Below are 26198 nucleotides of genomic sequence, written 5' to 3'. Positions count from 1 at the left end.
TGTTATGCACTCTACTATAAAGCTTATTATGCTGAAACGAACTGTCAAATCATCAACAGATAAACGGGACACGAACGTGTTTGATTTCTCATCGTCAAACGAAGACGTAACACATCGTGTGCCTAATCTCATGCACACCCTGGTTCCTCCAGGCAGATCCCCCCAGTGGCTGTGCTCCAAATGGCTGCGAGCGGCGGGCCTAGGACGCAGCAATAAAGAAGAATCGTCTGCACCCACCCGGAGGGGGGAACCGGGGCTACACTGTGGGGGTCCCGGCAGCTACGGCCTGGGTTGTGCAAAGTAGAAGTAAGAAGGGAGAGGACCCACAAAGAGGACTGGAGGATGCTGCTTGGGAGGGTGGGATGGCAGAGCTATGCCCTTGCACAATAGTATTGCCCTTTACACGTTGGTTAACTACTGTTAAAAGATAATAACTCTGAAATTGTTTAATTGATGTTGAAAATGTCAGGAAAAAATGTTAAAACGTCATATCGTTACGTCATATTGTCAGATATAACAAAATTGTGAATATGCTTGATGGCTGTTGAGATTGTCGTGTTTGTTTTGCTCCTGTTGGTGTCGGTGGATTTTTTCAGACCAAAAACAATCGACTTTGGCCTGGACGGATCTATTGACACTAACAAAGATGTTGTATAACAAAATTGTGATTATGCTTGATTGCTATTAAGATTTTCGAGAAGGGTTGTTCAAACCTCACATTGTGTTTGCTGTTAAACGTCATATTGAAATATAATATTGTGAATGTGATTGATTGCTGTTGAGATTGTCAAGATTGTTTTCTGTTATTAGTGTCAATAAATTTGTTCAAACCAAAAAAAAAAATATCTCATCTCATCAGCTACACCGCTTATCCTCAGTAGGGTCGCGGGGGTGCTGGAGCCCACCCCAGCAATCATCGGGCAGTGGGCAGGGGACACCCTGAACTGGTTGCCAGCCAATCGCAGGGCACACAGGGACAGACAACTCACTCGCTCATTCACCTGAAATGCATGTTTTTGGAATGTGGGAGGAAACCGGAGTGCCCGGAGGAAACCCACGCAAGCACGGGGAGAACATACAAACTCCACACAGGAAGTCTGGAGCTGGATTTGAACCCACGCAGGAGGTTCCCAAGACATGAACTGTGCCTCACATGCGCTAACCACTGTGCCTAAAATGATATTATAATATAATATTGTCACAGCAACGGTGTCATTCATTTTCTAGTACAAATGATCCAACGTCAACCTAATAAATAAAAATTGTTCAAACCTCATATTGTTAGAACACGATACTGTATTAGGAAATTGTGAATGTTAAAAGTGTCGATAGTAACTCTGAAATTGCTTAATTGATGTTGAAAATGTGTTTGTTTTTATGCTGTTGGTGTCGGTGGATTTGTTCAGGCCAAAAAACAATCGCGGGACTTTGGGCCTGGACGGATCTATTGACACTAACAAAGATGTTAAAAATGTCAGAAAAAATGTTAAAACGTCATATTGCCAGACATAACGAAATTGTGAATATGCTTGGCTGTTAAGATGGTTGTTCAAACCTCACATTGTTTGTTTGCTGTTATTAGTGTCAATAAATTTGTTCAAACCCCCCAAAAAAATTTCGTTTGGACAAGTCTATTGACACTGTTCGGGCCTCACGTTGTTTGTTTGCTGTTAAACGTCATATTGTCAGATATAATGAAATTGTGAATGTGCTTGATTGCTGTTGAGATTGTCAAGAGGGGTTGTTCAAACCTTGCATTGTTTGTTTTCTGTTATTAGTGTCAATAAATTTGTTCAAACCAACCTAATAAATGTAAATAATGCTGGTGGGAGGGACCAGCCTGGCTGCAACAGCCTGGCTGCCGAGAAATGCACCCCCCATCTATCTGTGGCTATGAAGGTCGCAGGTCCATGAAATTTACCCTGGTTACTAGTGGTGGGCCCATATCTTCACAGTAAAAAGCACACCTCGCTGGATGCAACTGAACCTGTTTTAAGAGGGGGTGCGTTTTTGCCTGTTAGGCTACTTATGATGCACATGCAAGGATGTGTATTTCTTAGACACGTTTCAGCTGAATTCCTTTTTCATCTTTTCTTGGGGTTTGGGTTGGCATTTATTCTGTACTTGACAAAGACCTTTTCTCATATTTTCATGCTACTCTAACAAAAAGACACAATTAGAAAAAAAAAAAAAACCAAGGGGGCGAGCCGGCAGTCAATGCAAACGACCCCTCACTCCAGTACCCCCCCCCCAATAGAAAACAAACAAAAATGTGTCCCTTTCTAAAGGCTGAGCAAAAAATGAGAAGAAACCAATTTTTTTTGGCAGTGGTGTACTGTCAGGGCCTGCCTGCAAGACCTTTTTCCATGGCCTAAAAATATTTAAATCATGTAATGTCAATCACATTTGAGCCATTAGTTTTTGCTAGGCACAAAAAACATACCTGGAGGGCTTAAAAAAATACAGAAGGCCTAACATCAGTCTTCCAGAATGCCCTTGTTTTAGCCAATTGGATTCCAAGTTGGCGTCCGAGCGCCTGCTTGCGGGCATTGGAAAACATCACCGGTTTCACAAACAGATTTGCTAGGATGGGCAGTACACCACTAAAGCGAATGCGTCACCAACCGTTAAACTTGAAGAGAAAAGCTGCACAAGGAAGGATATTTTTGTGTTGATTTAATGGTGAAAAGTCAGACAACTCTGAAGCGAGAAAGCCTTTCCCAAGCTGGAAAATATTTTGTCTGCCACTTTCAGCCTTGAGGTAGCATCTTAAGCCTGACCCGATCTGAAATTCTAGTCAGGCTTAGCTTCTTTCACACTGACTTTTTGTTTTTTATATTTCACTTGTCATGGATCTTCTTTGTCTCCGTTTAAATATTCTTATTTTACTTTGATTTTCTTACAATAGGCAGGCTTTATGTGTGGCGCTGCGCAGGATCCTACACTTCTACCTCTGCGTTTTGGTCACTTTGAGTACTCATAGTTTATTTTATTCCTTGTGTTTTTTGATACTCATTTTCAATTGCACTACACAATGGAGCAACATTTAGAGGGCAAAATTACACACTGTTCCTTTAAAGTCCTTAAAACCGAAAAAGTAAAAAGTTTAAATGAGGAAAAAAATCCCAGTAGATTAAAAAAAGGCTATTACAGTAATATAATATTTCCCCCTGTTTTATCCTTATTAATCCATTTGTGCATAATGTGTCATTAATATTGGTAATACGTGGATTTAAATAACCAAAATTTGAAGAGCCATTTGGGAGTCAAAAGAACCAGCTCTTTTTGTTGAACAGAGCCGAAAGAGCCTGTTTTCTTCAACAAGGTGGAAATCCCATTCCTACTTGGAAAATTTCAAGCGGGTCAACAGGATGGAGGTGTGCTAATCTAACAAAAAACGTCTTGTTTTCTGACTTCCACTCACCCTCCCTCTTGTTTTGTTTTTTTTTCTCAACAACTTGGTCCATTTTTCCTTTAAGGCCATCCCTTGCGTGTAAGAAAATCAATTTTCCCTTCTAGACTTTCCCATTGAATTTGTAACACAGTTAATTATTATATCATCCAAATTCAAGATGCGAAAAATATAAAAGTCTGTCAACACGGATTAATTTCCTTCTCCACCACTAGGTGGGGTAGCATCCAAGGTCGGGGGGCAATTCTAAAGGGGGTGCGGCCTGTGCCTGTATTTGCATACTTCCAAGGTAACAAGCCGAGAGAGCCGCTCCTTTTCAAACACAAGCTGGACAAACAGGAAAAAGATTTTATCGTTGGCGTGAGAAAGCATTATAGGTAAGAGATTTTTTTTGCATGCTTCCTCATTTCTTTTTGTTAAAAAAATCATAAGATTATATTTCATGTTACCATACCTGTTAACCTCCACCAAGTGCCTCCCTTATTAATTATTACAAATACCCTTATGAGGTGATAATACACAACGCAGCACCTATTTACTCATAGAAAGACATACTATATAGAATGAAACAACGATAATTTAATTTAATTCCAGGTTCCTTCTATATACCAAATAAACAACAGAAACAGAACTTTCAGAATCTTTCTTAGTTCTTATCTCAGTTGTAGTTTATTCTGTGTTGCTTGTTATACTTTGGAGAGTATTTAAACAAAACTATTATAAATATTGTTATACAGTTTAAGCAATTTGAAATGATCACAAAACAAATAAAATACGGGGAACATCTATAAATTGACAGCTATGAGTTACCATCCAGTCAAAGTCAGGTATAAAAAAACGGACAAAAAGGTCCTTCGTGTGTATGTATTACTTTAAAAAAATGATTTATAATATAACAAAATGAAAATTTACCCCAAAAATGTATTCATTGCATGCTAACACCAGAGGTGTAATATTAATAAATGTTTCTCAATCAAGCTTTGATTTCCTGAGATTGATTACTAAGTGTGGGGCTGTTCAATGACTATAAACATGATTTGGATATAGAATTGTTTTCAATGTCATTGAAAAATTAACCCAGTAGCAAATATTGTTTACGGCAACATTAGACGTCCAAGATAAACATGTAAAGAATATTTAATGAGAAAAAAAAGATGGAAGAAATGTTAGTATAAATAGACAGAGTTGTTTTGGAGAGACTAAAACGCAATGTTATCAATTAATCAAATACTAACTTTATTTGATAGTAATAACTATGACAAGCTATTGTTAGGAGATTGGGACATTGCAAAAAGTGCCATATAATATCCTATGCGGGTGTGTTCTTTCTGTGAAAATACGTCACTTCGAAACATTATACAAGTGTTCCATTACCAAATGTCACACATGCCTTGGCTAAGAAAAATAAATCACCTTTTCTTCTCAAATGTACACAATCTTGCTGTGAACATAAAGTACCACCTGTCATCATGGAAATATAAAATAAAAAATATATGTAATGGTTAATGCTTTTTTCAATATGGCTGAGTTTTCACATGATGTTATGAATAGTATGGATACAATTAGCATGTATTACTGTGCTGAGCAGATACAGAGTGAGGCACGCAAATATTTTGCTTCGTGGCAGAGAGCAACAGTGAGAACAAAGATTTTGATTTGGCCCCAATCAATGGAATTTGTGATAGTATTAACAAGCTAAAGCAGGTTAATCTCTGATTTTTCAAATTCTATTATAAATACGATAAATATGCACATGCTCAGAGGGTGTGCAGATCCAGAGTGAGGCACGCAATTCTCTTGCCTCATGGCTGAGGACAACAGTGAAACCAAGGATCGTGATTTGGCCCCAATCAATAGAATCAGTGATAGTATTGGCAAGCTAACAACAAGTGAATCACTGAATTTTCACATGATTTTAGGAAAGTATGCAGATGATCAGAGAGTTTGCATGTGCAGAATGAGGCACACAATTTCCTTGCCTCGTGGCAGAGGGCAATAGTAAGAGCAAATATTCAGATTTTGACCCAATGAATAGAGTAATTGGTATTATTACTAAGCTAACCGAATGTCTCATCTCATCTCATCTCATTAGCCGTACCGCTTATCCTCATTAGGGTCGCGGGGAGGCTGGAGCCCATCCCAGCCATCTCCGGGGAGGGGACACCCTGAACTGGTTGCCAGCCAATCGCAGGGCACACAGGGACAGACAACTCATTCGCTCATTCACACCTAAGGACAATTTGGACCGGCCAATTCACCTGAAATGCATGTTTTTGGAACGTGGGAGGAAACCGGAGTGCCCGGAGAAAACCCACGCAAGCACGGGGAGAACATACAAACTCCGCACAGGAAGTCTGGAGCTGGATTTGAACCCACGCAGGAGGTTCCCATGACATGAACTGTGCCGCACAAGCGCTAACCACTGCACCGCCGTGCTGCCCCTAACCGAATGTCCATTTCTGAAATGTCACATATTAGGAATACAATAAGTTTGCAGATGATCAGAGAATTTGCATATGCAGAGTGAGGCACACAATTCCTTTGCCTCATGGCAGAGGGCAATTGCGAGAGCAAATATTCTAATTTTGGCCACAATAAATATAATTAGTGGTAGTATTAGCAAGCTAACAGGATGTCAATTGCTGAATTTTAATATGATATTAGGAATACAATAAGGATGTAGATGATCAGAGAGTTTGCATATGCAGAGTGAGGCACACAATTCCCTTGCCTCATGGCAGAGGGCAATTGTGAGAGCAAATATTCTGATTTGATCCAATCAATAGAATTAGTGATAGTATTCGCAAGCTAACCAAAAGTCAATCACTGAATTTTCACAGAATTTTTGGAATACAATAAATATGCAGACGCTCTTAGTGTTTGCAGATGCAGAGAGAGGCAAGCAATTGTTTTGCCTCATAGCAGACGGCAATAAGTGAGACCAAAGATTGTGATTTGGTACACACTGGAGACCCAAACAATAAAAATAGCGATAGTATTGGCATGCTGATAGCAAGTCACATCATCCAGTTATTTGTGTTTCTTGTTGCATGGACTTTTATTAAGGTCTATTGAAAGGCACATATACTTAATTTACAGGTTAAGACAATAAAGCGTTTTTTTTTTGCAACAGTTTACTACCTTACTACACACCAACCTTATCTCGGTAGCTGCAATAAATTAAAATGTACAAATGCTACATCGGGCAAATGTAATATTTGGCCAATTATGACTTATGACTATAGTGACAGTGAAACAAATTTATGGTATCCATGAATGGCTTAAGGAGTATAAAACGTTCAAACATGGACAGGACTGTCTGAGAAAACGGGAATAAGGTAATCCCTTGCTGTATCACGGTTTACTTATCGCTGTTTCGCGACATCACAGATTTTCCCCGTGCATTGTGTTCTGCACTCTGATTAGTTAAACAAAAAAGATTATTTCTATCGCCAAGAAAGTTCGACGTCTCCCCCTGTTAAACTTGCTCTGGTTCTTTGGTTCTCCCTAGTGGCTCCCTGGCGTTTTTTCAAAAATGTTTGACAATGGAAAAATATAGGGCTTCCGTAGGAGAGAAACAGTTTTCCATAACATACACATGATGGCAGTAAAGTCTCATAAATAAATTGGATCCTGTCCTGAATCATACAATTGTGCAATAAAAAGGCAAGATTATTTTTAAAAATATAATTTGACGTTACAGAAGTTATTAGTAAAAATATGTCCCCGTGCTTGCGTGGGTTTCCTCCGGGCACTCCGGTTTCCTCGCACATTCCAAAGACATTTCTGGTGCATTGGCCGGTCCAAATTGTCCCTAGGTGTGAATGAGCGAGCGAGTTGTCCGTCCCTGTGTGCCCTGCAAATGGCTGGCAACCAGTTCAGGGTGTCCCCTGCCCACTGCCCGATGATTGCTGGGATGGGCTCCAGCGCCCCCGCGACCCTACTGAGGATAAGCGGTGCCGCTAATGAGATAATGAGATGTTTATAAAGTACAGTACTTTTGTATGTTAAACAAATACTGCAGCTGGTAAATTGGCTTCGATCTTGGGCATTAAATAAATGAATACATGAAATAAGGCTTTTACTATGGCAGAACGTTAATGGAACCCAAAGCCCGCGAAAAACAAGGGTTTCTGTATCGTGATTAAGTTATTTATTTTCGTTAAATGGATGAAAAAAAATCATACTTTCAATCCACTGAAATCGTAAGCCTTTGATTATTTCAATGTATGCCAAAAACTCAAATCTGCAGGTCAAAATATTAGAACGAAGTATTCCCTCGCTATAACGCGGTTCGCCATTCACGGTCTCGCTTCTTCACTGGTTTTCATCATGCATAGTATTTTGCATTCTGAATGGCTAAACAGTCTTGAGAGAGTACTGTATTTTCCGCACTATAAGGCGCACCTAAAAGTCTAAATTTTTTTCAAAAGCTGACCATGCGCCTTATAACACAGTGCGCCTTATATATGGCTCAATATTAAATTCGCAAGGTCTCGCAACTACGAGAAACAGCCGTCGACTCCATTTTTCGCGCTGTGCATACTGGGAAATATTAAACAACGATTCTCTTTCATGCGTGCATTTGTATAAAAAAAATGGCTCCTGTTAAGAGACACGCGTACAACGCCGAGTTTAAACTCAAGGCGATCAGTCACGCAGCACAACACGGCAATAGAGCGGCAGCGAGAGAGTTAAACATAAATGAATCGATGGTACGGAAGTGGAGAAAGGATGGAGATAAGCTCCGCCAAGTAAGGAAAACTCAACAAAGTTTCCGTGGCAATAAAGCAAGATGATGAAGAGATGGTCAATTCGAACACTGCAGAAGAAGAATTTGAGGGATTCGTCGATGATAGATAGATAGATAGATAGATAGATAGATAGATAGATAGATAGATAGATAGATAGATAGATAGATAGATAGATAGATAGATAGATAGATAGATAGATAGATAGATAGATAGATAGATAGATAGATAGATAGATAGATAGATAGATAGATAGATAGATAGATAGATAGATAGATAGATAGATAGATAGATAGATAGATAGATACTTTGTTCATCCCCGAAGGGAAATTCACATTTCCAGCAGCATCCCTGAGCTGAGAACAATCGAGAACAATCGAAAATAACACGGGATGAGGAGCTTATAGAGTGATCTTTGTTTTTCTTTTGTGTGTTTACGTTTTACATTTTACAGTTATTATGTTATTGCTTTATTGTTATTGTTTTGTACTTGTTGTTTTTGCACATTACGAGTGTCACTTTATTGCGATTGCACTAATGTTTCATTTAAAATAACAGTATCAGACGTTTTTTTTTTTTGCGTGTTGACTAAATGGAGGAAAAGTAAAATGATATGCCTTGATGTTGTTCAAAGATGTTAAAGATGTGTCACGAAAATGCTTTACCTCAGAGAAAATAATAAAACGGCTGTTTATTTATTTTGGGAGTGAATGGAGTTGTGGAAAGCTTGTTTGTTAACAATAAAGTTTGACCTTTTTGAATGTTTTGTTGACATTCCCTTTAGCGTGGCAACATCTAGAGGTTGCATAACGTAACTACATTCTCTACTGTAGTCAAGTCAAGTCACATTTATTTACCGTAAATAGCCCTTAATCACAAAAATGTCTCGAAGGACTGCACAGGATTACAATTACAAAATTGCACAATTACCTGATCTTAAACCAGCATGCACTTATAGCGCCTTATAATGGGGTGCGTCTTATGTATGGCAAAAGTTTTAAAATATATCATTCATTGAAGGTGCGCCTTATAACACGGTGCGCCATATAGTGCGGAAAATACGGTAGGTTTTTGGTAAGAATATATAATTGTTTACAGGTACAGTATATGGTTCTTTTATTCGTTAAAGCCCCAGTGTGAAATATTTGACCACTAGATGGCAGTGTTGTCTAATGAGAACAAAAACATTGGTATCATAGTTCATGTATTTTTGCCTTGTATTCAAATCAATGTTATTTATTTTTACTGAATTAAAGATATTTCTACTACTTCGTTATGGATTTTCATTAAAAATGCCTCTTTTTGAGTATTAAAATGGAATATTATTACTTAGAGTTATTTCGGGTTTGTTGGTCTTCTTTCGTTTAAAAGGAATATGAAATCTCTAGTTTAAATTGCACAATTATTTCATTCAATACCTTTTAGAAGAGGCTATTTTTACCTTATTTGCAATTAGAGTGGGATGCTGGATCCTGAGTACAGACCAGTTGAGAACCATTGCATTAAAAAAATAGGGAACTCGATGACAATATCCTTATTTTCTCAGACAGTTTCCTGTCGAAATAAAGTTTTCCTCAATCCAAAAGTGGATTAAGTAATAGTTGACCTTCATGGAATTTAACTGTGACTAGAGCACATTACAGCTGGAATTTAAGGCGTGGATCCAAAACAAGAATAATAACACATCACAACATGACAAAAGAAGTCGTCAGACAAAAGAGAAGAGCGGATTGCGTTACCAGGAAGTAGCTCTCTGTTATGACCTGTTTTTATTTACAGTGGCGTTATTTTGGGAAGAAACGCCGGCATCGGCAACATCTGCAACCAAGTCCAGAAAAGAATATTATTGGATTAAGGACCGTAGAATCAGATTGAAGGTAATCCCAAATTCTTAAACATGTAAAATGTGAGGAAATAGTACATGTTTTTTTCATGAAATCTATATGTCATTTTGATATTCTGATTATTTTCCGAGTATTTTAAGACAGCATGTCTTTGTCATCCTGAGATGTAACGTCATCGGAGAAACACCAGCATCCTAGCAAACCAGTGGCCATATTGTCTTAAGTGTTAATTAGTCAAAGAGGGGAAGTTTTAGTAGTTTTCATAGAAGATGGCTAAGTGAGCGAGCCTGGGGAACAGGTCTTGAGCAATACGGACAGTTTCCGAGGACATGTGCTGCAGATATTGGCCCTTCAGGCAAGGGTAAAGTGTTTTACACATAATTTATAATAACTATATTTTGTACTTCTTAGCGCTAACTACGAAAACTAAAAAACTTCTAGTAATTTTTGTGTCTTTGTGCGGAATAACCTCCGACATTTATTTTTGTTAACAATTAACCCCAGCAGGAGCATTTGACTATATTTGGTAAAAGTAAATGTAAATGGTGGCAGTAGCTCAGGCGGTAAAGCGCTCGTCTTGGGATCAAGAGGTCGCAGGTTTGATTCCGTGTTATATGTCGAAGTATCCTTGGGCAAGGGATTGAATCCCTAATGGCCCCGATAAGCAGATAAGCGCCTTTCATGGCTGAATGGGTAAGAGTAAAGCACATTGTATTTTGTATTTTGCACACATACCATTGGAAATATTCTGTTTTTTGAATTTTTATTTATAATCAGACATGGGGACTTGAGACTTAGTGACTTGGACTCGAGTCGACTCGAGTCGCTGTTTTTATGACTTGTGACTTGACTTGGACTTGGCAATCTAAGACTCGGGACTTGACTTGTGACTTGACTTGCCCAAGAAAAAAATACTTGGGACTTACTTGGGACTTGAAGGTGAAGACTTGAGACTTACTTGAGACTTGCACATGTGTGACTTGGTCCCATGTCTGTTTATAATACTTATTTATACGATTGATATTCTTAGCTGTTATTCATTATTCTTTGTCTTACTGCTGTAACAAAATAAATTTCCCCATTGTGGGACGAATAAAGGATTATCTTATCTTATCTTAAAGTGCTTTCATTGACTTGAAAAGCGCTATATAAATGCAGACCATTTACATTTGACTATATTTGGTGAACCAAATAAATTGACAAAACCGATGCAAACGCCAGGCTAACCGATCAAAAAACAGACGTTATTTTTGCTCTCCTGAGTTAAAAAATTCTGGTCTGAAATCTGTCACTTTATTGCTGATAGATTGACATTGGGTTCCAATTATTTTGGAAAGGCACTGTACTTGGCATATATGACTCAGAGACATATAAGTTAAAGCCAAAGGAAATCCTTATTCCCAATCTTATCATCATAGTGAAATTCTACATTCACAAATGCAAATTCACTAGAACAAAATGTTCCTTCATTGCATTCCAATGTGAAGTGAAACATTAAAGATTTCCCAGAACCAGAAGGCCACTAAAACAAATATTCCCCCATGGCATGTTTTATTTTATGGTTTTGTCGTTTATCTTTTTCTGTATCGGTATTTTGATTTGTTGTACAGTTTGAATGTTCTGTTTATGCAAAACTATGGTACAATGTTTGTAAGGAAATGTTTCTGTGTTTGTTCAATAAGGCATTAAAAAAGAGAGGGTGGCCAGCCAATGACCACCAACTGGGAGCTAACAAAAGAGGGAAGCCCTCGGCAGCTTTGACGCTAACAGGGGGAACCTGGACAAAATGATACCAACCGCGACGTATGCGGAGAAATACATGAACCAAAAGCCACAATGGCTTACCTCCAAGCAGAAATGAGTAGTTTGTAATCGCGGTCTGTTTCGGTGCTGAAATTACATGTTCTGTTAATGGGATTCGCCATATTTAAAGTGTTGTATTCCTTCCATGATGTGAGCTTTAGAGGATAGAAGCCAGACAGGTCAAATTTGAGACAAAATGTATTGAGTTCTGGAGCGTGGAATATTTCTATAATACTACAGGTTCTGTGCCTAATTAAAAACAAGAATTCTGTTTGTGATTACCATAAAGGATGAAATTTTCCAAGTGAGTGCATCAAATGAGAGATGATGTTGAGTCCCAGGAAGAGCAGCATCCCGTCCCCCAGCCTGGAGGACTCCTTCTTCCCGCTCTCGTCCTCCTCATCCATCTCCCTTTCCTTCGGGCTACCTCCGGATCGTGGGGGCCCGGACGGGGACTCGAATGGGGGTCACGGCGTGGAGACGGATTTGATCCTGGCAGCAGAGCTGGGCCAAGCGCTGCTAGAGAAGAACGAGGAACTGGCCGCCGCTCTTCTGGAGAAGGAGGTGGAGATGGAGGTGAGATTTCTTCTCTCGAGTCACCCTGTTTAACCCTCCTTTTGTGTTAGAGTCGGCAACGAGCTGTTTGGGATTTTAATGTAAAAACCACATACATTTGTTTATTGCATCAAGTTTTCTTGAATTTGTCATGAATGTTTATTTTAAGAAAATCCAATTGAAAAAAATAACTACAATATAAAATGCTTTCATTAAAATTGTTACCTTTGTATTCTTAGGGTCATTTTTGATGCGGCTTTAAAAAACAAGACCAAAAGCGCCAGCTACAGCAAAAAACGAAAAAATACGTGGACTAGACATTTTTTGCTGAGATGTTGCTTGCAGTTTATGCACAAGAAGACACTATAAGTCACATATGCATTTTAACACATACTTGTATAGACATGCAAGTTCTTCCACACAGACTTTTACTCTAGTTGTGTTATTTGTTTGTGTTGGAACAAATAATCAATTTGGTCCTTCGTGGCTGTTATTTGTTTTGCAACATCACAGATTTTCCTCGTGCATTGTGCTCTGCACTCTGATTAGTTAAACAGAAGAAGATGCTTTCTATCGCCAACAAATGTTGACGTCTCCCCCTGTTTAACTTGCTTTGGGTCTTTGTAGTGGCTACCTGGCGTTTTTTCAACAATGTTTGACAATGGAAAAATATAGGGCTTCCGAAGGACAGAACCATTTTTCAATAACGTCCGCGGGATGGCAGCAAAGTATCTTGTAAATTGGATAATGTCCTGAATCCATACAATTGTGCAATAAAAAGTCAAGATTATTTTTAAAAATATCATTTGACATTACAGAAGTTATTAGTAAAAACATTTTTAGAAAGTACAGTACTTTTGTTTGTTAAACAAATACTGCAGCCTGTAAATTGGCTTTGATCTTAAGTAATAAATAAATAAAAGAATAAAGGTTTTTACTATGGACGAACATTGATGGAACCCAAAGTCCGCAAAAAACAAGGGTTACTGTAGTGTGATCAAGTTATTTATTTTCTATAAATAAAAAAAAATACACTTTCAATCCACTGAAATCACAAGCCTTTGATTATTTTAATATATGGCAAAACTCAAATCTACATTTCAAAATATTAAAATAAAATAATCCCTTGCTACAACGCGTTAACCTTTCACGATCTCGCTGCTTCATCATGCAATGTATTCTGCTCTCTGATTGGCTAAACAGTCCTAAGATCATGGTCATGCAAATCTATATGCTTTGACCCATTGTGCTTTTCATTTTATATTTCTACTAAAGTTATATTGTTGAATAAAAGGATATTTAGCCTATCTATGAGTCCAAACTGACCCTAACTCTAAGGATGTTATTACAGTCTGTCATCAAATCATCATCAAAATGTATTTTTAATTCTAATTTTGTTGTAGTATAGAAGTAGTGGAACAACTTGGTCTTGTCTCCTCTTTACCTCCTCGTAAAGTGAGGGAGGCACCGGAGAGCTTGGGCAAAATAAGATTCAAAGCATTTATTTTCCTTATGATATTTCGATTTTTGTATGGAAGTAGTAGCACGATTTGATCGTGTATCCTCTCTACTTTGCCGTAATTAGTATGTATGTATGATTTTCAATAGAAGTAATAGAACTTGGTTGTGTCTCCTCTCTTGAAGCACTGCATAGAAGTGGCCAAGGTGATATTTGAAGCATGTTTTTGTGTTCAGGAACTGCAGCAGCAAAAGCACGTTTTGCAGCGTCGTCTGGAGATGAAGGAGCTGTCCTTCGGGCAAAAGGAGGCAGAGCTTCACGGCGATTTGGCGGCACTACGCCGGGAACTGGACCGCCATCTTACCGAGGGGCGGGAGCGGCGCAAGGATGAGAGTCAGCAACTCACTCAACTGTCCAATCACAACCAGCGCTTGGTGGAGCAGCTGGCAGAGGTGTGGTAGAAGAGTGGGCCGCGGGCCGGTGCTAAACGACCTGCGCCCCGAAAAGAAAAAAAGAGTTGCCTCATGTTTTGCTTTTACCATATTCATTCGTGCATAACGCACATTTGATGAAAATTCACATTGGATGCAACGGGTTTCAAACCTTGATCATGGCGGTGAGAGAAACAATTTTAACCACGAGGCCACTATGGCTGTAGATTAAACTTTTTCAGTACCACGGATTGGTTTAATGTCTGACAATATTTCCGCAGCCCGCCCCAGTAGTAACATTAGTAATAATAACAATAATAACAATAACACGTAGAAAAAGAAAAATGATAAAATGAAGAACAAGACAAACAAAAACAACAACAAGTAGAACAATAACAAGAAGAAGAACAATAAGAACAATAGCAACAATAAGAGTAATAATCAAAAACAAGAAAAATGACAAAAACAGTAAGAATAAAAAGAACAAGAGTAAAAATAGAATTAAGAGTAACAATAGCAACAAGAAGAACAATAACAAGAAGAACAAGAAGTATAAAAATCAAAGAGAAAAATGAAGAAGCCTAAATTCACTGTGTAATCACTAGATCACAATAGATTTATATGACATAGGATAAGGCATTTAATTTGATCTCATCATCACGCTATTTTTACTCATGTTGCCCCATAGTACAAGATTGTTTTGGCTGAACTTTTCCCCATAATGCTCCATTACAACGTTGTACAGTGTAGCACCAAGAGTAAAACTAGTCTTATAATTGCTTTTTTCATTGTCTTCTAATACCTTTAGTAACCAACTGGCTAGCACTCTAATGGCTGCGATCCGGGCTCTATGGCTAGGACCTTGACTCGGCCTCTTGGCTGAGAGCAAGTGTCTCGGCCCCTTGGCTTTGTAGCGTATTATGATTTGACCGATAACGGATAATGGATAATTGATAAAGAATATAGAACAATAAACCTTACAAAATCCCCCCTCCTGTCACTACCGACGCTGAGCAGATGAGGTCAGCGGTATTTGTCAACTGACCAATAATTGCCTAATTACGGGTACTCAATTTCGGTTATACCTTAAAACCCCAGTGTAATCGCACATCCAAACTTTTGTTTTTTGGGCAGTGAAAAAAATTATGGTACAAGCAAAAAATAAAAAAAAGTTGGTCTCTTTCTGTGCGGCCCAGTTCCAAACGATCCAAGGCCCGGTGGTTCCCGACAACTGATGTAGATGACATGGGAAAAGGCTAGAAACACCGTGACAATGAGATAAAATCTAATGCCATTTCCTATGTTTTCTACATCCTTAGTAGTCTAAGGATTATGCAATTGGTTCAGGCTAATTATAATTATTATTGTTATTATCACTAATGTTTTTACTGGGTCGGGCCATGAGAAAATTATCATGTGTCTTTTCATGTGCTAAATTTAGCTTGTGAAAAATGCTAACCGACCGGTGCGGCAAGCGCCACGTTGTTTGACACGGGTGTCGACGTTTTTTCCCCTCTAGGCGGTGACGTTAGAACATACCTTGAGGACGGAGATCCGGAGCTTGAGAGAGGAAATGGATGAGTCCTCTTTTAGCCGCAATATCAGCTCCACACAATTAGAAAGCACGCTAGCTGAGGTACAATTAACAGCATTTGTATTTTTTTTACCAATTTTTTTTTGTCTGAAAAGTACTAATGGTATCTGTGTTCAATACCATCATAGGTAATTGTACAAGATTTCATATCGAGTACGCACACCGCAAATAAATTGTCATTTCACATCTTGATTTTCTGTAGCAGTTGTGGCACATCTTGGTTGTGTCTCCTCTTGACCTCTTTATAATGTGCCAGAGGGACTGGAAAAAGAGGACATAATAAGATTCAAAGCATTTATGTTCCTTTAAAATTTATCTATGTTAGCTATTAACCTAACAGCACAACTTAGTCTTATCTCCTCTCGAGCTCTGCAAAATACGCTTGAGGCACTGGAGAAACTGGCTAATAAGATTCAAAGTATTCATGTTCATGATTAAGAATTATTTTGATGTGCTTTGTAAGTAGTGGCGCAACTTCGCTGTGTCTCGTCTCTACCTCTCCATAAAGTGAGCGAGACACCGGAGAGCTTGAAGATAAGATTCAAAATATTTATGTTCCACATAATATTTCGATTTTTGTATAAAAACAGAAGCACAACTTTGTTGTGTCTCCTCCCTACCTCTTTATGATAGGTATGCTTCTGAACTTTCTATAACAGCGTTAGCACAACTTGGTCATGTCCTCTCTAGCTCTCCATAATGTGCCTGAAGCTTCTGAAGAGATTCCCCAAGTAAGATCCGAAGCAGAAATGTTCCTCATTATAATATTGTCATTTTGATGGAAGCAGTAGCACATTGTGGCTGTGTCTCCCCTCTACCTCTCCGTAATGAGTATGTATCTTGATTTTCTATTGCAGTAACACAACTTGGTCGTCTCCTCTAAGCCTCCTCATAATGTGCCCGAAGCACTGGAGATATTGGACAAGATCGAAGGATTTATGTTCCTTATTATTTATAAATTATTTTGACGTGTTATAGAAATAGTGGCACAACTTGGTTGTGTCTCCTCTCGAGCTCTGCATAATATGCTTGAAGCACTGGAGAAGAGGCCAAGATAAGAATCAAAGTATTTATGTTCCTCATTATAATATTTACATTTTTGTATGGAAGTAGTAGCACAATTTGGTCACGTCTCTTTTCTACCTCTCCACAATGTGAGCGAGGAACTGGAGAGCTCATTTCACATCACAATAAATGTTTTTCAGTGAAGTAAAAAATAATTCTCGTTTTCATGACCTTATCTAAATCTAATTATTTTGAGAAATAATATTAGTATTTAAACAAGAAAATTATTTTTTCGTTCTGAATTTTATGTATCAAAAATACTATATGTACTGTAATTGGTATCATCATAGGCAATTATACAATAATTAGTATCGGGGAAAAATTGAACAATATATTTAGCATTTTCAACCAGCCCCCCCCCCCAATGTTCTTTTTTGTAAAAAGAAAAACATCTATTAAAAATATAATGTATTGTATTTGTAATCGGCATCATCGCAGGCAATTTTCCAAAAAAGGAAAAAAAGAACTCAACTTGCAAAAAAATTATAAGAAAAAAATCTCATTTTTCAATAGTTAGAACTTTCTTGAAAATAAAATGTATTCAATAATACAGTCAAAAGTATTTTATTTTTGAATTCTTGAGAAATTTTCCCAATTCTTGAATAATTTATTAAAAAGAAAAATATATATCATAAGCATCAACATTTTTGAAAATGTATCATAAAACGAGCTATAAAATCCGAGATATAACAAGGCAGATTTTAATTTATTTTATCCTATTTTGCAAAATAATATAATCTAAGAAATTGTACTATTATGAAATTGACTAATCATATATAAATATCGTTTTTGATAAACGTTAAAATGAATGCTTAAAATGAAACCATTTTTCTTAACTATTTCTTTACATTTTTCTCACTGGATCTGGAAATTAGTGATACTATACCACCAAAAAAAGGAACATTTGGAAATCAAAACCATTTTATTTTCTTAAACATGCAAAAAAAAGTCAAATATTTTGACTTTTATTCAACGATTAATTAGGCCAAAGTGGGATGACGCGTCCTAAGAGATGGGCAGGGCACCCGTATGATGCGGCAGGGGTAAACCAGTGAAAGCTGTCAGGCCCTGCTGTTGAACAGAAGAGTGTGTTGTGTCACCCTGACCCGAGTGACATGGCCGCTTTATTGTGTCCCGTTTCATCTGGAGGGACGAAAGCATGACCAACTTGGGTGCCGAGGTGCCTAACTTGTTTGGGTGTTTGAGCATTTGGATTGGCCATGGTCCACAAAGTTTTGTGTGTATTTTCTGCTACTTTTTGCTACTTTATGCATTTTTTTTTCTTTTTTTGAATGTGTTTGTCTTGCTGGACAAATACTATCTATCTTTCTACCCAGGTCATATCCTCTCGAGGGACATGACCTGGGTAGGAAGATAGATAGTATTTGTCGATTTATGACCATCAAGTCTAGAACTAATAGGTTGATAAACAGGCAATAATCACCCTCACTGCTGTAAACGTGCAATGATGATAGGGAAGCTTCAGTTCTTTCATTTAATATTACTCATTTTTATATTGTTACCCTTATCATATTCAACTGTGCTATTTAAATGTTTTTGCACCACCAGGATGGTCTTTTCATTGCATTATGCTATTTATTCTATTTTATTGTATTATTATTTGGAATATTTTACAATAACAATGACGATTCAAATGACCTTGAGGCGCCTTCGACCTTGCTTGCAGAGTCGGGTTTTGAAGGGCCGCCTGAGCCACATGGAAGAGCAACTGAAGGCCTCCCAGGAAGACGGCGACAAGCTCCGTTGCGAGCGAAACCACTTGCGCCAACGACTCACCGAGCTTCAAGTACAACTGAAGGAAAAAGAAGCGGAGGTGAGGAGGAAACGGTCGCCGCGGCAACGCCAAAGAACTTCAATCTGCACGTCGCTCACACACGGGAAAATGGGCGATTCCTTTCGCTTAGAGTGCCTCGTTGTTGTGTGTGTAGATAGAGCAGGAGCAAGGCGTGGTCTTTGAGTTGCGTAGCATCAATCGCTCTCTGCGCCAAAACGTCCTCGACCCCCCGGAAGAGGAAAACACCCTGGACACGAACCTCAAACGACCTTTGTCGCTGCTTAGTGAGATTCAGCAATCGCAGGTACATGCACTCGCCAGGAGGCGGCGCTACTAACTTAATAGGATGCACGCAAATGAACATTTTGACACGAAAATTTGCAAAAATTAGAATTAATGAATAAAAATAAGATTTTGCACTGTTGAGATGCAAATTTTCAGTGTTTTGTTAATTAAATTCTCATAAAACCAAAACAAAAACGCCTTAGAACAGTGTTCCCCAAACTATGGACCACCTCCACATTAGTTCCAGCCCCCTGAACAATACCAGAGAGCATTTTTCATTTTCATACACTGTATTTATACGTGCATAAACTTTTCTTTTTATATATCTATAAAATAACCCTACGTAGCTTCACGCCAATCAAATTCGGAGACGAAGGGATTGAATGGCACTCAAAGTACATAAGAGTAAAAATGCCTCAACTGTTGGAAGTTTGCTTAATTGTGTTAGCATGTAAACATTAGCCAAAGTCCAGCTAGCGGCTAACAAAAACATTGAAGTAAAGGAACACTGCAACTTTTGACCTTCATAACGTCCCTTCATGTGTGCAAAATAATCAACCTCATTGTGCACTGACTCGCCCCCGAGTGAAAGCCAGCTCCGCACGGCTCGCCTCGCCTTGAAGGAGATATCTCAAAATCATTTCTTCGGTTTGACTCTTTCTTTCAGCCAACACCAAAAATACACTTTTGGTTACAGTGAAGAAAAAAGGTATTTCAACACCCTGCTATTTTGCTATTTCTCCCACTTAGTACAAAATCGAACTTTTTGGTCATAATTCCACTAAGCGTGTTTGGAGAAAGAAGAATGAAGAGTACAATCCGAAAAACATCAGCCCTACTGTGAAGCATGGGGGTGGTAGCATCATGCTTTGGGGATATTTTTCTGCACATGGGACAGGACCATTGCACCGCATTAAAGAGAGGATGCCTGGGGCCGTGTATTGTGAGATTTTGGGGAACAACCTCCTTCCCTCAGTTAGAGCAATTCAAGATGGGTCATGGCTGGGTCTTCCAACTCGACAACGACCCCAACCACACAGCCAGGCAAACCAAGGAGTGGCTCAGTATAAAACATATCAAGGTTCTAGCATAGACATGCACCTAGGATGAAAATTTCAGACTCCTCCATGATTTTTAAGTGAGAGAAATAGCATAATAGCATAGTGTTCAAATACTTATTTTCTTGAAAATCTTCAGTGCATGCTCACTGAGCAGCTTTCGCTTTTGCTTGTGCCGATTTTGGAAAACGCTGTGAACTTGTGTGATTTGAAATTTGTTTTTCTGTGCAGGCTAAAGACGCGCTCCTGGCACACTCCGTGGCGCTTCAAGCCAGAGACGACGAAATTGCGGCGTTAAAAGAGGAGGTAAGCCCGCTAGCATAAAGAAAAAATAAATAAAATCACAAAGATGTGCTTGTGCGCTTGCCAACTCAAAAGCGGACGACGCCCTTCAATTTGTTTTTGAGTCAATAACGAATCACGATTAAATTCCAAACCACGCACAACGATTTTTTAATGAAAACCCTTTTTAAAAGGGACAGTGTGCAATATTTAGCAACTAAATGTCGCTGTATCGTGTGTTACAACCCATAACGAGTGCTACAAAGCACAAGAAAGATTACAAACTAAGCAAAACTCAGAGTGACCAAAATGCACCGTTTTTGTAACAAGAGACAGGGTGTAATGTTTAACAAAGGGTTATTGCTGTATTGTGAGTGCTACAAACCACAAGGAGGAATACAAACCACAAGGAGGAATACAAACTACGCAGACTCAAAGCGACCAAACTGCAACATTTTTCTTTCAAAGACAATGTGTAAAATTTTAGCCACTAAATGTTGCTGTATTGTGTGTTGCAACCAAAAACAAGTGCTACAAAGCACAAGAAGAATACAAACTAATGAGAATCAAAGTGACAAATGCAACATTTTTCTTTTCTTTTTTCTGCATAGCCTTTTGAAAAGAAAGAAAAGAAAGTGAGGAAATTAAAAAAAAAAAAAAATGAAAGAAAATGAAAAAATTAAGGAACCAAATGAACAAAGAAGAGAAAGAAAAACAGTAAATACATTAAAAAAGAGAAAACCAAGAAAAGAGACTATGAAGAATTTGTGAACAAAACAAAATTTTTATTCTGATTTATTTTTGCTTCGCTGTTTACAAGAAAAAAAGCAAAAACTGAAAAAAACTTAAAAAAGAAGAAAAAAAAGAAATGAAAAAAGAAAAAAAAAACCAAGAAAAAGTTAAAAGGAAATAGGGGAATCGGACTGCTATTTAAAATAAAAATGCACATTTAAATGGTAATTCATGGATTATTGCATATTAATCAAATCCACATCGTTTTTTTGATGAATGAAGTGTTTTATACCACAAAGGGTCGCTTAATAATATACACCTTCTCTTTAAAAACTACAAACATACTACAATACACAGCATAATAGTTACACTGCTGTACAAAAAGTTGAAGATCAAATAGGTAAATGAGTGTAATAAAGAAAATAAATGACATTAAAAATCATTCCAATAATAGAAATCTATTTGGAATATCTCACCTGACTGGCTTTACCTACTTCCCAGTTGCGATCCCACCAAGAAAAACTGGAATCCTTGAGAGAGGAAATCAAACCCTTTCGAGGCGCTCCGGACGCGCCCACTTACCGGTGAGAAAAAGTGAAAAGTTATTTTTATAAAAGTTCTCCTTCTCACGATGTGTCTGATCTCATTTAGCTCGTTAGAAAGCGATCTGGCCTCTGTCCGGCAGGAAAAAGACCTGCTGACCCGTCAGCTGCTCAACACAATCCAACACAAGGTGGCGCTGTCACAGGAACTTGACGCCTGGCAGGTACGTCTCGAAAAATGAGATTGACGGTAATATGTTTTTTTTTTTTTTTTAATAAATCATAAACGAGCATCAGAACATGAAACAGATACATGTTAAAGTTATATCACTGAAAAATAAACATAAAACTAGAGGCACATAATATAAGAAAATATAGGAATTAATAAAAATATTCTTTCACCTTCTCACGTTTCTTGAAAAACCGATCCAATGATGTATGCTTTTGCCGGCCTTTGACAATCCCTCGAAAATGCGTGAGGCAGACGTACCAATATCCCGACTTGTCAACACTTTTTCCGAGGTATTCCTTTCCACAAATTCCAAGACTTGATGAAATGTTGCTAAAATGTATTTCATTTGGGCTGATTGAATGATGCCTGCGTCCTCCTCCACCCATCCTCATCTGTGAACTACGAACTGTGACGGTGACACGAAGAGCATGGGAGCACGCATGCACACTGGGTTGCCAGGCAGATTTTAAGCGATAGGCAGTTTGTTTACATTCGGCAAACTATGGAAGCGACTAATAGCAGCTTGTACTTTACTGTATTTTTGACTTTATATCCTGAAACCTTCCTAACTAGAGGCAATATTTTCCTGTTGAGGTACTTCGTAACCAATATATATGGAGATATCGTAAGTATAGATACAACTGTAACAACTTATCATGATATTACTAAGTGGTTACTATATTATTACCATTTTTTGAAGTAGAGTTAAATAGATTCAGTGAACCACAAAAAAAACTGTAACACAAAAACATTGTAAGGTGGGGTCGCTGTAAGCTGGGGGTCTCTTGTATGTACATATTCTGAGAATTTGTTGTCGATGAGGTATAGTGAGAAAAATGCCGAAATTAGTGGCCCATAAAAGTGACATAATTGTAAGGCAGGGTCACTGTAACTTAGGGGTCTACTGTACATTTATATTCTGAGAATTTGTTGTCAATGTGGTATAGTGAGGAAAATGTCGTTATGACGGGCCAAAATCCATCTTTTTACATCGTGATGCAAAAACAGGATTGCCGGTAACCTAGAGCGCACCTGATTATAAGCCGCACCCACCGCATTTCGGGAGGAAAACCGATTTTGTACATACACAAGCCGCACCTATATATTAGCCGCATGCGCCCACATTGAAATAACGCAATACAAACACGATATTTTTTTGGTTTGAACAAATTTATTGACACCAACAGCAGCAAACAAACAATGTGAGGTTCAAACAACCCCTCTCGACAATCTCAACAGCAATCAAGCATATTCACAATTTTATTAACCCATACCCGATACAGTCCAAAAATCACAGCCGGCAAAATGAGCGGAGAGTAATACCAGTACTTAATATTCAATGCAGACCTCCAAAGTCCGGGTGCCCGTTGAAAGCAATCCAAGGAAAAAAAGTGTATATTTCCAAAGGTAAGGGTGGGAAAAATATATATCCACTGTTGTCGGCTGCGTACACAAACACGTCTCACCTTTACTCCACTTCCCGTCAGCCCGCGTTTGCCCCGCCCCTTCTTTCTCATTTGCTCGAACAAAACATATCAGAATAAGTTTCTAAAATAAATACATTACAAAAATATACAGTTGCAAATACATATTATACATGGTTACACATATTTACAAAGAAAGACGGTACACCGAGAGAGTTTTCAAAGCTTTAATAATAATATTATAACTTTCATCCCAAATCGTGCCTGTGAAGGGTAGCAAAACGCTACTAACATTACGCTCGCAACACAGTATACAGCTCTGTTAAAAAAACATACCGTACTTGTAGTAAGCACGGTAAACCGTCCTCATCTCCCTCCTTATAACTGACGTCATCAAAGTCGTCTTCCTTCAGTATGGGAAAGATACTTTGACATATAGACGGCGTGCCACGCTCCCTTATACAAAAACACGCTCGCAATGTAGAATTTACGCGCGGTAGCGCTGTTTGCTTCTATATCGGACTGCACGATTGCGTTAGCCTGAAAGTTGCGTCATGTGCCTTTCTTTTTGCAATTTGCATGGTGAAGATATGTCTACGCTAATTTAATTTGTGCACAAGCTAAGAAGTTGCAGTCTAAATCTTACCTTTTGTACTCGAGTGCCGCTGGCGGCCGTTAGAAAAGTTACATAAATTGGCCGCATCACTGAATAAACCGCAGGGTTGAAAGTTTGGGAAAAGAGTAGCGGCTTATAGTCCGGAAATTACGGTACTATTAAGCTGTAATGCAAAAACGTTATATGGTGGGGTCACGGCAAGCTGGGGGTCTAATGAACAGATATATTCTAGAATTTGTTTTCAAAGGGGTGTAGTGGGTAAAATGCCAAAATGTGGGCCCCAAAAAACATCTTATTCCACACTGTTAAGTGAAATCGTTGTAAGGCGGGATCACTGCAAACTAGGGGTCTACTGTACAATTATAATTTGAGAATTTGTTGTCAATGTAGTAAATATTGTGAGAAAAATGCTGTAATGATAAACCATGTAAGGCGGGGTCGCCGTAAACTGGGGGTCTACTGTACATACATATTCTGAAAAATTGTTGTTGATGGTATAGTGAGGTAAATGCTGTAACGAGGGGCCCAAAAATCATCTCATTCCACACCTTGCAGTGAAATCGTTGTAAGGTCACAGTAAACTGAGGGTCTACTGTTCATATACAGTATAATCTGAAATTTTGTTGTCAATGTGGTAGATATAGTGTGGAAAATTCTGTAATGCTAAACGTTGTAAGGTGGGGTCACCATAATAATAATAATAATTTCCTTTGTATTGTCATTCTTTTTGTAAGAACGAAATGTCGATACACCTGACCCGTTGTAGCGAGCCGATGCAGCCGCAGCCAACAGAGGGCGCCGCCATTTTACCAATGTTATAAGTCTTAGGTATGACTCGGCCGAGGCGCGAACCAGCGACCTCCCAGTCTCAAAGCGGGCGCCTTACCATCTAGGCTACTGAGCTGGTTATAAGCCAGGGGTCTACTGTACATACATATTCAGAGAATTTCTTGTGGATGTGGCATAGTGAGGAAATGCCGTAATGAGGGGCCCAAAAAAAACGCCTCATTACACCGTATCGCGAAAACGTTGTAAAGCGGGGTCGCTGTAACACGGGGTACTGTATGCTGCAATATTTTCAGGAGGACATGCGCTTGGTGATCAACCAGCAGGTTCTGCAGAAGGAGGAAGACAGACTGAAGGAAGTGGAGCGAGAGCGTCGAAGCACGACTTTAGGAGGACTCCAAAGGAGCAGGTCTTTGAGGGTCAAAGGCGAGACGGAGGGAAAAGGATTTTTCTCGTCCTTTTTCATCAACAAATAAGTTTTGTAACATGTTCTTATTTAAATAATGTACAGTAAAGTATTCATTTCATTTTGTTGATTTATCATAAAAATATTGGTGTTTTCATGTTTTTTTTATTAAATTTTTTATGTCAAGTCACGTTTATTTGTGACGCCCTTAATCACAAGGAGTCTCAAAGGGCTGCACAGACCACAGATTATTGCTGTCAGAACCAGAAAAATGGTAGACCCAAACGCGTAACGTTTCACTCAAAAGTTTATTGGGATATCGAGGAAACAAACGCCAGCGATCCGGTGCTCGCTGGACAGAGGGAACAAGCAGCTCACGGGATCGGAGCGTGATCGGAATGCAAAAGTGGATTTGCCGGAGCGGGAGATCAGAGTGTGGTCACATGGGCAAAACGGGTCGATAACCAGAGCGGGAGATCAGAGCGTGGTCAATGGTCAAAAACGGGTCAGTAGCCGGAGACAAACGGGAAATCAGGAAGACGAGTAGGATACGGATGAAGACGGGACCGACGGGAGCCAAAATCAAAGTGCTTGCCTTGCGTATGCAGAGGTTCACTAACGGACTGACCAGGAGTGACTGGAGTACTGGGTATAAATAGTAGGGGAATCAATCAGGCAACCTGGCACCAAACGAGCGGGCACAGGTGAGTGCAATGAGTAATTATGACAATTGCAAACTACAGACTATTATGACACCATCACCTGATCTAAAACCTACATGAGGGCAAGGAAAAACTCTAAAACCTCAACATGAGGAAAATGAATAACCTTGAGAAGGGAGCGGACATGAAGTAATCCCCCTTCCAGGATGACCAGGCTGCAATGGATGTTGCAATAACAAATAATACACAGATATTGTCAACATGAAATATAGGTCATTCATAAGCTATAGAATAGAAGTGTGTTTTAAGCAGAGATTTAAACAGTTCCACTGAGGTTACAGATCGAATCTCAGGGGGAAGAGCCTTCCACAACATTGGGGCCCCAAACGGAGAACGCTCTTCGGATCTCTTCTTGGCTCTTGGGATCACTAGTAGACCAGCATTTTAAGAGCGAAGGCTCAGGG

The 26198-nt window shown here is 38.8% G+C and overlaps 1 protein-coding gene across 3 annotated transcripts; it reads left to right on the top strand.

The window, feature by feature from the left end:
- The first annotated feature begins 3708 nt into the window (after positions 1 to 3708).
- bicdl2 (BICD family like cargo adaptor 2) lies at positions 3709 to 25193 on the top strand. Of its 3 annotated transcripts, XM_088321125.1 has the most exons (11): positions 3709 to 3789; positions 9943 to 10040; positions 12100 to 12386; positions 14061 to 14276; positions 15775 to 15891; positions 18602 to 18748; positions 18864 to 19013; positions 20284 to 20358; positions 21568 to 21650; positions 21718 to 21832; positions 24963 to 25193. In XM_088321125.1, exons 3-11 carry the CDS (start codon positions 12135 to 12137, stop codon positions 25140 to 25142), a joined length of 1335 nt encoding a protein of 444 aa, XP_088177251.1. In that variant the 5' UTR covers positions 3709 to 3789; positions 9943 to 10040; positions 12100 to 12134; the 3' UTR covers positions 25143 to 25193. The 3 variants fall into 3 exon arrangements, with proteins under 3 accessions (XP_088177251.1, XP_088177253.1, XP_088177252.1); XM_088321127.1 differs by lacking the exon at positions 18864 to 19013; XM_088321126.1 differs by lacking the exon at positions 9943 to 10040 and having other exon boundaries at positions 3714 to 3789.
- The last annotated feature ends 1005 nt before the right edge of the window (positions 25194 to 26198 follow it).

The sequence above is a fragment of the Urocampus carinirostris genome, chromosome 17, assembly GCF_059441175.1.
Source record: "Urocampus carinirostris isolate Australia breed hairy pipefish chromosome 17, RoL_Ucar_1.0, whole genome shotgun sequence".
Lineage (NCBI taxonomy): Eukaryota > Metazoa > Chordata > Actinopteri > Syngnathiformes > Syngnathidae > Urocampus > Urocampus carinirostris.
This window is presented reverse-complemented; position numbering and strand designations above follow the sequence as displayed.

What these genes read in the sequence shown, in the direction of transcription:
- bicdl2 (XM_088321125.1), top strand. Translation starts at nt 12,135, where the DNA reads ATGATGTTGAGTCCCAGGAAGAGCAGCATCCCGTCCCCCAGCCTGGAG. An exon ending in TAGAAAGCACGCTAGCTGAG is followed by an intron (nt 15,892 to 18,601) that starts GTACAATTAACA and finishes CCTTGCTTGCAG; the next exon opens with AGTCGGGTTTTGAAGGGCCG. An exon ending in CCGGACGCGCCCACTTACCG is followed by an intron (nt 21,651 to 21,717) that starts GTGAGAAAAAGT and finishes GATCTCATTTAG; the next exon opens with CTCGTTAGAAAGCGATCTGG.